Genomic DNA, 12,572 nt, shown 5'->3' with positions numbered 1-12,572 from the left:
ACATACATATATATATATCCCGCTCAACTGCACCTGAGAAGCGCGGCACGCTAAAGGCGGGTGCTTCAAATGCGGAGGTGCCCCGCAATCTCTATTCACGCTCCATGACTCCTTCAGATTTACAAGAAAGGATCGAGCACTCACGGGTAAGTAGTGTAGCAGCTTCGTTTAATTCGGAGAAGTAAACAACAGACGCGTTTCGGAGCTAGTCCTTCCTCAGTGTTGTTACTAAGTTCATTACAAGCTACTTCTTATATACATCATTCAAAATTAAACATAGAAGAGGTCGGAGGGAACAGCGGTCCGGGATTCTTGGGCGCCATCTTTGAAGGGTCAACTTATAAATTAATTGTTCAAATACAAAGGTATATAAATGTATGATTACGGATTGACCGTGAAATTTAACAATTAATGTTTTTTTCGAAGCACATCGACATTTCATCAGTTTAAATGCAAAACAAAATTATCACATTGGATATATTTCACAGTACAATCTCTAAATTATGAAGCCGTGGATCGGCAGTCCGCCTATATTAGGCGATTTGTGACCCCGCAAAAGGTGCCAACCAAAATTGTCCAATTGACCATAGTCATACACCTATTTTTATTTGCCGTGTATCGGCTTTTGATGCTGACTAATAAGTCATATGGTAAAGGGAAATCAATTTAAAGAAAGGAGGAAAGGTGCAAGGAAAGAAAGAAAGTAAGGGAAAGGGAAAATTAGGAACAGAAGAAAGATGATGTGACACATATTTCGAGAGTCAATGCTAGACAGCATATTCAAATGATACACAATGGGTCACAATCATAATTACAATTGATGTTTGGTAGGTCAGGTATTTCAGAGTGGCAATGATTTCTGGAGCATCATGAAGTCTGCTGCTTTTCATCTCACTTTCTGGCAGGGGTGTATTTTTCTAATTTGGGGAGATATCATTAATTCTGTGTTATAGCGTTATTTCATAATTGTATAAGAAAATTGTACACAGATATTTAGGATGACGATTAGATTAATGGTTATAGGTCTCCCTGATTATTTGCTTCTAACATGGGGGACCCTAAAATTTAGATTTTTGTATGTTAGGTTTTATTAGGATGAGCCCCTACACTGTTCATTTACAGCCATTTCTTCCTTATTCCTAAATGTCTATTTTTTTGCCGTCAAATTTTAAATAAGCTAGACAAGCATTACTGTATTTGCAATTTTTAAATACTTTTAATGTATGCTGCAATTTATCTAGATTTTTATCAAGGGTGCTTTATGATTGTATGTGAATTTGTAGCTTCTGGCTAGCTCATGTATTTACTGAAGATTTTAACTGTTTTAACTATTTGTACTTTGCTTTTATGATTCCTACTGCAAACCGAATAATGAAAATTTGATTGATAGAACGGTTTGTATTATGTAATATACGCCGAAAAATACAGATAAATGGGCCCTAAATAAAACTGGCAATAGATGTAGCTGCCCAACGTGTGGAGTACATGCTGCAGATATAGTCCATATGTTAGTTAGCAGCCCGCTTTTAGCATAATATTGGAGCAATGTGGTACTGTATCTCAGCTCCTGCAGGTTGATGTACAAGTAACTGTTAAGAGATTATGCTGGCCAGAAAAGAGGATACATCTCAACATACTTTGCCAGCCATTTCTGTTGTAATAATTATAACCCGACTAAGGCTAGTGGATGGAACTGAACTAGCTAGAGAAAGGCAGGCGGCTGTGGCCCACACAGTCCATCAATTGTAGTAACTACAGGGGTAAGTCAGACAGGCAGGGCCACTATTCTCCGTACCAAGATGTATTGCATTTGCCATTTTACACGTTACACGTGCTAAACTGCATATTGACCTCGATTCCATGTGATGCTCTGGTCTTCCATTTTGTTGCATTGCATCTCCATTTTGTGATGCTTTGACCTGTAGTTACACTTCAGCAGTAACATAAACATGTTTTTCACGTAAAGAAGTACGAGCTGGTGCAAGACCTACCTCGTGAGGTTATTTTGTACCTTGAGCTTGTTTTTGTGCATTCTATGCTTATCTCTAGGACAGAGGGAGGATGCGCTGTGCAAGGCTCTCCAAGGTCGGACACAGGGAAAGGAATGTCTTTAGCCTCGGCGCACCCATAGCAGAATCTGGCCAGGTCTGTACGGGTGGATCTGACGCAGAAATGCGGCCAGCACCTATGATGGATAGATGGGCGAGAACGCCTGCTAGAGGGTTCTCGAACGTGTTGATTTCACTATAAAAAGCGGTGTCCGTGGGGTGGAGCTCAGGAACTCAGTCTTGGAGTGGACGCACTCGCGGGACGACTTTGGTGCCCGGAGAGATTACTTCCTGTGCCCCAGTCTCTACAGGGTTCCCGACTTGGTGTTTTCGGTGCTTGGCCAGGGATGTTGAAGACTCCGGTGCAGACGCATCTGGTGAGGTGCTTTGTACATTAACTGTTTATATATCTATATTCAAGATCTCATATTTGTATATATATATATATATATATATATATATATGGTGTATTCATGGTTTCACTTGGTGCCTAAGAACTTACTAGCTTCAGTGACCTATTGCCCTTGTCTACGATACTAATAAAGCTCATTTTACCTCCAGAGGAGTGTTGGCGTTTCTGTGCAAGTAAGTGGTGTGCGTAAGTTTAGATTACGCAAGTGGGCAAGGCAATACACAAGAGAAAAAAGGGTTTAAAATGTATAAACCAAATTTGGGCTCCTTTCTCCTGATGTTAAGAGTTTGTGGAGTCTGTGCCCATTCCATTATTTTTATGGATCTGTGACCTAAACTATTCATGTATATAGTATGAATGCATAATTAGAGATATGGAAACAGGACTTATCCTGGCTTTAAATTGTAATACAGAGATTTCCTCTGTCCTGTTGGACTTGTTTGTTTTCTATTGTACTATTATGCATTCTGTTCCACATTCGATTCACACAAAACTTGAATAAAGAAAATAAAAAAAAAAATTGGGTCTCATTAAATATTTTTCATTTGCACATCACCAAATAAAGTGTCCCAATTTGTTTTGATCCTATTAAAGTTTGTATTTCGATCACACTTCAGAATTACAAAAAAGTGCTTACCTCACTACTGAAATATATTTTGGAATATTTGTACAGTTTATTTACAAGATATTCAAATGTGTGTTAGAAAAATCTGACATCCTACAGAATCATTTCACACTGCCAGTACACCAGAACCATTGGCAGATAGTTGAGGTTTCTTTCTCCAACTGCAAAGTTAGAGGATTTTGTAAATACCAAACCAATCTCCAGGAAAAAATAAGCAGCAAATTGTCTAAAAAAATAAGCTGACATTTGACCTCTGTCTTTGAACACAGACCGAATGAGAAGATAAAAACAAGATTTGAATGCATTTTTATTGCTTATTCACTCTGAGTAAACAGAACACCTGTTCTTTGGCATCTCGGTTATCAGGCCAAACCGGGCCAGTAGGCCTTATAAATAGCTTGCCCTGATAAAATCTGACTCGGCATAACGAGTAGCCAAGCCTGAAAAAGTGTCAACAGTTCAGTAAATAAAACATCTAGGCTGTTTGTTATGGAATGTTTAGAGTTGGCAAGGAGTTTTGGCACTGCTAAGTGGACCAAGATCTTGGTAAGTGCAGAGTACCTGCCAGCGAAGCAGAGTGTAGGGTTTGACTGTAATTCAAGGTATCTTGGAGATTCCAGCAGCTAACAACTAGACCAAAGAAATACAGATAAGCCATAAGGCACAGGTCCTTTAGCTATTTGGAAGGTGGCCTCAAAGGAACAGGAAGCGCAGTTAGACGAGAAAGGACACTTCTCATGGAGGCAGATATCGGGCCTGCTTTAATACAAAGCCCTGATGAAGTTCCATGAGTGTTTGTTTGGAACGAAACGCTTTGGCTGGATTGCATTTATTGTAAATGAATTGAGAATAAAGAATCTCTTTATACAACGCACGGGACTGGATTTGTTTTTCTGGTGCACCTCCTTGCTCTCAACAATTTGGGAATCTGTCGTACAGTAGCACTTAAGGGCAACAAGTGCCGGAGGATTTGTGCACCGGTCATGTACATTACAATTGTCAAATAAATGAGGTGCAGCCAGGCTAGTCTGTCGCCTCTTTCCATTTTTGTGTTCTACATTTGAGGACATGTGAAGATGGACAGTGACAAGAATTTCAGACTACAATGTGTTCCTCATCCAACAAGCATGGACCTTGGGGGTGTCAAGAAATACAGATAAGCAACAAGGCACTGGTTTGTTTGCTGTTTGGAAAGTGGCCTCGATCCCATGGAAGCAAAAGTAGAGCATATAATGAATTTACTGTCCAAAGAAGGATTAGCCTCTATTTTAAATCGAACATTTTCCTGTCAATGCTTACACAGAGGATGAGCACCCTAAGGCGCACAAGCAAGTAAAGGGAGGGAAACTTACTATAGGTGAGTAGGTACACCCACCTTATGGGATGGTACACCATGCCTCGCCTGCTTTTCAACTAAGGTCTGACTGAGGGACGTTCTAGTAGAAACGGTATGCCGCATTTAACATGCTTTGCGCCTCGTGTCATGCAGAGGGGTGTAAAGTGTTAGGGTATCAATTTGTCAGGTAGGATGTTCACCCCTACCACAGTAATGTTCTCCACTGACAGCAGGCCAAATTATAACAGTCAATCTCCTACTGTTCCTTTACAGATCATTTAAAGTTACACATAGTAAAGTACATAAGACCATACAAGGATATGGCCCGGGATCTAAGGAACTTGGAAACCGAGTGAAGGTTTTCCTAGGTGATTTAAATTGCAGACGTGGGTGCCCTTACCAAACCTAGCTAGATGGGTTGGTTAAATAATGCGGGAGGCCAATGCACATTCTACCAGTGTTAGGATACACTTGGTGAGTGAGGGGTTTATCCCAACCACAGCTTTTACGTTTGGTGGAAAGATGGAAATGAGCTCAGCAGACCGCTTGGTGTGGTATACCACCGAAAAGTTTTGTTTCAAGTCTGTGGTACATCTCGATTCTCTACAGTGATTACACCTTAGACATAATCATCTCCTCCAGGCCTGACAGAATTAAACATTTTCCTAGATCAAAAGGAAAGTTTTTATTCTTTTAAAGACAGGAGGCGAGGATCATCCCTTCTGCTAGAACATTTAGTAAACTTTACTATACGGCATATCAGGAGTTCTAAATAAGAAAGGTCAGCTGGGTGTCAATTGTTTTGTGTTGTTTGGTGTACATTTGTTGTGAGGATTACTTTCTACAACCTGAAGGTTTTGGGAGAGGTCTACTGTGAATTCTGTATTTGAATTTCTCTTAGCTTCATGGCAGGAAGTAAAGACTGCCTGCAGGAGGACAATATTTGAATGGGTACATCTCAAATGGCAAGAGGGAGGAAGTTCTAGAAAAGATTCTAGATTCTGAGGATGTTCAAATATTTCAACTGGCTGTTTGGGTTAATGGTTTTAAATTTCTAAGCTTAAGAAAAAGGTTTTGCTGGTTTTATACTGCTGTGGAAAAAGGCAGGGGATTGAGGTCACATCCCCACGCCGGCTAGTTCTCTTGGACTAGCAAGATTTAGGTCAGGTTTAGAGATACATTTAAGATATAAAGCCATTATAAATGTTTTGTAACACCCACCATGTTGCAACTTTGTGTGGTCCCAACATTTACAATGTCTTTTTCGCAGATGCTCCCACATGGAAACACCTTTGGCACCCTCCGCTGGGAGCTACTTATATCGGCGGAAAGGTTTGCCGATCTGGTGGATTTTCAATGTAAGAGCAATATGTACATACCGAGGTTAGCACATCCGGTTTCTGTGAACTAGGAAGTTGCCATTTTTGTAAATTGGCCATTTAACTACTCTGCAAGACACCCAGTGTGCATCTGTTTATTGCTTTAGGGTTTTTTGAGGTTTAATGATCATGCTGCTTCTGCTTACTTCAGAGTCATTAGTCAATGTTTAGAAAAACAAAAATGTAACTGGGGGAATGCTTGAAGGCCCTGGTCGTACTCCAATGAGAACAGTCCAGTAAGAAGTGCCAGGGTTTGCGCTGCACTTTACTGATAAAGCCTAACAAGGCTAAAACCAATCTGATATTTCTTTTGTTCCCAATCAGCTGGGGCGGGCCTGGCAGTTCGGGTCAGAATATTCTCATTCAAGCAAGATCACGACCAGTCCCCGTCTTTAGTGGGACCGAGACAAAACATTGGAATGGGATGCAGCCAATAGTGATTACAGGGAATGAGATAAACTCAAGTATTCCATCCAGGTCTTTATTTTTCCTAATATTAACATCCACCAACAATAATTGCTACATTTCTAATACAATTTGCAAGGGTAATTCACACACTTGTAGAGCATCTGGGGACGTACTATAGAAAGTTCCCCCGGAGCACTTGTGCAGCCCCTTCTGTAATACAGATAGCTCTGGCACTGGATGGGCGCCAGCACCAACACGAGAGGGCATTCCCTTCATTAGCATAGACGCGTGGCCCCAAGCAAATGATGGAATCTTTTTGCATCTGTGCCCGCACCATATTATGGACGCATGTGCACAGGCAAAGAAGCTGTCAGGAGGCGCAGTGAAAGTGCGCCACAAAAAGGTGGCGCGTTGTCAGTGCTGCCCCTGATGGCAGCCCACTGGAGGGGTCCAAAGGGGTCCTACAGAACCACCGATCAGACATCACCTTGGAGGCTGGTGCAGTCACTCACTGCACACACACTTGCAAGGGGATCTCTCGCCCCTCGTAAAAGTGCTGGAGGGTTGCTGCCTGCACCGTGAAACACAGAGTGGCTTGGAATCAGCCACTCAAAATTTCACTTGAATGCGCTGCCCCCGGGAAGCACGAGTTTGCAGCTGCTCAGAGGGAAGCACATTCAACACAATAGGGTTCCCTATATGTAATAAGGCCCCAGATTACTTAGTTGCATTGTTCAGAATTTGTTTGCCATTACAATAGCAAACACTGATTTGCGAAAGCTGATACATCCCAAAAAGTGAATACATGGAATCAGTATTATTTGTCATTTAAGTATATTTAGGCCTACTAGTCAAAGTCCTTAACGGTTACATACCTTTGGTGAGAGTATCTTTTCAATAGTAGTCTCTAAATTGCATTCGAACACGTGAGCTTTGGTGAGCTTCTTATCCCAGTGAGCGGCCAGCCATATTTTAGCCAAGGGGCCACGCTTACTCATAAGCAAATGGGCATAAAACATCTTGACGGTTTTCTATACGGCTGCAAGCAACTAGGAAACAACAACAAATAGATTAGCATGTAGTAGGTCACGTGCTGAAGAGCAGGGCTGTTTAAATTAAATATTTTATCGTAACATATTGTTTGGCAGACAGTAACAAGGAGTGAAAGAAGGCAGACGTTTTCATGATTTTCATTCCCGTTAACATAAAAATCCTCTACAACAGGTGGATTAGCTTGTGGGTGAAGAGCAGTAGTCTTCAGAGACTCAAGGCCTGTTGACATGCTACATACTCACCAGCCGAATTCCAAATCTGCGCACCTCTGGAAATTAACGTTCCCTCCAACCCCTAATTTCTAAGTGCGCCGACACCTGTTCCAGAACGGCCGGGCATTCCTTTCTGCACGTCCTCCTATCTCCTTGCTGCAGAGGTACAAGAGAGGGAGAAGGAAAGGGAATATCCTTCAGGACAGAAAACCCTGCACTGGACTTCACAGAGATTAAACACCTCCTTGGAAGGCAGCTGGACAGGACGTCCCTATAGCCAAATGGTAGGTGGGAGTGTTCACTCTGCACATACATCTGCGTTCACTGTGCCATCCCACTTTTTTCTATAGGAATACTTATAATTTTCTATAAACGTCTATTGAGTCTTGCTTGCATTGACTTTACCAAGGTACACTGGGAAGTATCTTTTTTATTTCACTTCTTGTAAGGACACCTGTCACACCCCTCTCCAAACAACCCTGCTTCAATTCTGCTAGACTCTGGGCAAGTTCACAACAGAACATGATTTGATAAACAAATCACTCCATTAGGATTGGTGCCTGTTGACTTCACACAAACCAGGTCTAAAAAAAACACGTTTCCGACTACTCCAATAGAACTCCATATTTTCTGTTAGACAAGCAGTTTCATTACCATCAAACCTTGGGAAAACTAAGCTCCATAGTAAAGAAAAGGATAGCAGCGAATGGTCACATGCATAAAACAGCTTAGTATCTAGAGAAGAAAACATTTCTTTCATATTCAGAAGGTCCTATGGCCTTTGAAACCAGTGGACGGAGGTTGTCCTTTTAACCTTTCCCTAATGTGGCTTTAGCTTGCTTCATTACCAATAAAATATGGTAGATTAAATTCCCCTTTCTATGAAGGATACATTTGCCTTACTGGTAAGCATAATTGGCAGCTTACTGGAAGGAGAAGTAGAGGAAAGTCAATTATCTAATGCATATTTTTTAGCAATCAAATGCACAAGGGCATTCACCCACAATCTCGCCAGCATTGGTCTGAACAACTGTCCAGGATTGCGTAGGTTACCTTGCAAGGTCACTTATAGATTCTTTTCATAGTCATCAAGTGGGCTGGAGAAAAGGGGCCAGAGTCTGGCCTATGTGCCTGGAGTCTGGGCCCAAAGAGCCATCCTTGAGGCAGTGGAGCCTTGAAGCCTCCAAAGTGTAGGTAGTAAGGCCCTGCTCGCATTCCTTCTTGGCAGATTCACTAACAGTCCTATCTCGAAACACTTCCAAAAAGGTATGAGATATAGTCATTTCAATGCACAAAACTAAATGAAGGTAGACAAGACAAGTAAGGTGAGAGGACTCACTTTTCCCAGCAAAAGGTATTGAGAAACTATTAGACACTTAATGGATCTCAGGAAAGTAACTCTGAATATGAAGTTGAACATGTGTTACCATATAGCCAACTCCTAAGGGGTGGGGGTCTTGCCCCCTTCACTGCCAGTAGAGTGTCAATAGCTAATATGGATTAGTGAACATGTTTACTAGGACAACAGGTCATTTAGATTCATGCAATGGTGCAGAGATGTCTTCATAAATATTATTATGGTTTACATATCATCCCAACTAGAACTGCTAAAAGCCAGGAGTCCTGTTCACCCTTAATGTCTGAAAGGAATTAAGTTAGTAATACTGCTTGAAAGTTCCTCAGTGCTAGCCTACTATAAATACATGAAATAAGGCCAGTATGTGCTTGCACGAGCTATACTTATGAAAACATTTTTAATGAAGCAGCTGGGGCTGTAGCCTAAATACAGGTTGCAGACCCAGACAAAGATGACCAGTGGTCCAAAAAGGGGTGAAATAAATACAAAAATAAAATAAAAATACATATATGCACACGTATATACATGCAAACACACACACACACACACACATTATTCCACTGATCATAAAAGTTCTCAAAAGTACAACAAATTCAAAATCGGCAAAGGGATTTCTTTACAGTCCTCCAAAGTGCACAACCACTTTGTGACTCCACGTCCAGTAGATGCCTAGAGTGCGCTACCAAAATGCTTCCTAGTTGTTCACACCACAGGTGGCAGCTGAAGACCGATCATGACAGGACGACACAGTGGAATAAAGCATGAACAGATGCTGTACTCAAGTGGTCGAAGCGGTTATGAAACAGCACACCCACACAGTGCAGACAGTGATCAGACTGCAAACATTTTTGTTTATATTTAATGAACACTCAAACTTACTAAGGTGTGTACAACACAAGACAAAACACTTTCAATAAAAGACATTCCCAACCCATCAAAGCCAAATGGCAGTGAGACATGAAAATCAAGAGCATCACAGCTAGCCGCTGGACAAATGCACTCAATGGAGATCCCTTTAACCCAGCCCTCCGCCTGGTGAAATAAATCCTTGACTTGAACTCCGAAAAATCCTGAAAACCAAGGACCCCTCCCCAAACCCGAATACCCCCCCCAAATATCAAACCAGCTGAAAGAGTAATGCTTGTGACCTTGGCAAAAGGCACCAAATTTCACCAACCCAGAAAAAGCATGATTTACTGGTCCCAGTAGACTAGTGATCCTTGGTTCTTCAACCTCCTTGTTGAGGTGATAGGCATCAGAAAAACTATGCAGGAACATAAGCTTTAAAAGGAACGTCCACAAACTACTCAATAGGAGCTCCAGGAGAAGGGGGTTGGGGAGGTGGGGGTGGAGAGAACTGCCAAAATCAATGAAGGGTGCCTCATATTTGATCATTTGATGAGCCAATGAGAAGCCGCTACAAAGCATATGAGCAAAAGATTCAACTTTTTACCACTCCTTCAACCTCCAAAAGGTTCCCAGTAACCTTTGAATATCAAGTAAAGCAATCCCAAAGAAACTGAAAAAACAACCACATGCACATATTCCTGATGAACCAATCCATTCTCTCTACACTGCTTCTGGAACGAAGCCTAGGAGAGATTGTACATCTTCAAATCATTAGTGTAGTGGCCAACGCCCACAGTGTGATGCCAGGTGGAACCCACACTTGGTGTTCAACTGCCACACCCAGAGGTACATCTTCCAAGAGGGACAGGTCTACAGTGAAGGAGCACAAACGGTAAACAGAATCACTGAAAGGACCCACTCAGTAGCAAAGGCAAGTCGCAAGAGAACCACAAACCAATCCTTAATGGGCCAACAAAGGTCTAGCACTACCTACCTCTGCCTTAGTAGGTGGGCCAATTATTGGAGAATAAGCAGGACCAGTAGTTCGGGAAATCAAACAGCACCTTCCAGTCAACAACATATATCTTAACTCCTTCTCCCCCCCAAACCCTTTCAAAAAGGGTACATAGAGCAGAACACAAGATAGAAGTCATTGCTCTTCCCCGCAAGTTTAGCACGAGTGTCGAGTCTGATGTCAATCAGAAGCAGTAGATGTTCTTCCACCCACAGTAATAGCTTGAAGGCAAAATACACCATGTCCAATCAAGTAGAAGCCCTCAAGAGGTTGATGTAGGCCTGAGTGGGGGTCTATCCCCAGTACCACTATCTAGCCTTGGACACTCCCCGCAAATGTTCCAGGACCAGGAAAACTGCTGACAGCTACTTCCAAATGGACAAGTGGAACTTTCCTGGCTCTTATCAAAAGCCTTGAGTAGAAAGTAAATTGGTGATGGGAAGCTGGATCTCACCACCGGACAACCTGCTGAAAAAACACGCACAAGTGAAGATGAGCCCAGGGCACTACAAACATCTTGAAGACCAGATCAACCAACACCAGCATGCGGCTCAAAGTAAGTGCAGACTGTCTGGTCTGAGGTGCAGACCAAATGAGATACAAACTGTCCCAAGGCAAGGTCAGGTTGCCCTCACTGCCAAAAAACAGCTGGGAAGACTGATCCTAGACGTTACCTGGGGACGGGATCAGCCATTTGCCTAAGGAAGAGAAGGCTAATCCCCTAGCTGTGCAATACTTAGACCACTAGAGCAGGCATCATGAAGAACACACATAGCAGGGATCTCGGATGAGAGGAGATCGAAATAGAAAAGTGAGGGGAGCACCGCCAACTGCAGAAACTGCAAATGAGGCCGCCAAAAAGGGATGTGGAGGAAAGCATCCTTCAAACCCAGGGCTGCTATAAAGTTGCACAGAAGGACTATAGGAATGGTGTCCTGAAAGGAGTCCACCTTGAAGTGAACAGGCTACATATACTTATTCAAACTGCTGATCAAACTTAATCAATTGATAAACTTTGGAACCAGAAACACACCAAACCACAATACACTGGTAGGCCCAAGGGAACAGGGTTCTTGGTCAGCAGAAAAAAAAATGCCAGTTCAGAGCACATCCTGTTTGACCTTTCCAAACAATGACGGGGGTCAGCAGAGAACTGTTTCCTGACCCTAATGTGACAATGTCCAGCACTCATGTATGCAAGACAAACTATGCCCATGAACTGCCACTCAAATGATGGAGAGTAAGGAATGCTGGAAAGGTTCGACAACCCCCTTTTATGGGGACAGCTAGCAATTCCATCTTCGCAAGCAGGTCAGCACAATCTCACTTGACAACATAGAAGAGTGACTGAAAAATCATCTATGAGAGACTACTAGGGTTAGGTACACGACATAAAACTAATCATAGCTAAAATTCAGACTTGAAAGCCATCCACCTTTCTGTTACTATGGATCTTGGGGGCCCAGGGCCCACAAAATACCACTAGCAAGTTGCAATGGCAAGGGTTTTATTTTTCTACAACAAGAGTATTGTAGAGGCTCCTAGACCTGTGAGGCGAGTATGTGTGAAACTAAAACACTCACAAGCAGCTCACTGGACTTAGTTTCAGTTTTGGTGAGCACATGATGCTCAGCACATGATGCTCAGCACACCCGGTTTTGAAAGAGTGGTGCACCTGCTCTGCTTCATTCACAATGCAAGCTGTTCCTCAACTTACACTTTTTTATGGGAACCCCAGATGCGTCAATTTAGAAATCTTACTGTGCTTCTGCAAAGATAATGAGAAGCAGTTATTCATGGTGATGCTACCATACCAGTCTGCCACAGACTCCCAATTTGAACTGCGTCACACAACACCCGTCAAACCAATTTCCTCAC

The 12,572-nt window shown here is 42.4% G+C and overlaps 1 protein-coding gene across 1 annotated transcript in view; it reads right to left on the bottom strand.

Moving 5' to 3' along the window:
- The window catches only part of RAD21L1 (RAD21 cohesin complex component like 1), a 1,288,752-nt gene that overhangs the window by 1,211,377 nt on the left and 64,803 nt on the right, over window positions 1-12,572 (bottom strand). The window contains exon 2 of the mRNA XM_085619570.1: window positions 7,084-7,257. Within this exon, the coding sequence (XP_085475696.1) occupies window positions 7,084-7,227 (144 nt within the window). The 5' untranslated portion in view covers window positions 7,228-7,257. The remainder of the gene's footprint in view (window positions 1-7,083; window positions 7,258-12,572) is intronic.

This window comes from Triturus cristatus, chromosome 7 (genome assembly GCF_964204655.1).
Source record: "Triturus cristatus chromosome 7, aTriCri1.1, whole genome shotgun sequence".
NCBI lineage: Eukaryota > Metazoa > Chordata > Amphibia > Caudata > Salamandridae > Triturus > Triturus cristatus.
Note: the sequence above shows the minus strand (reverse complement) of the source record. Positions and strands in the feature narration are given on the sequence as shown.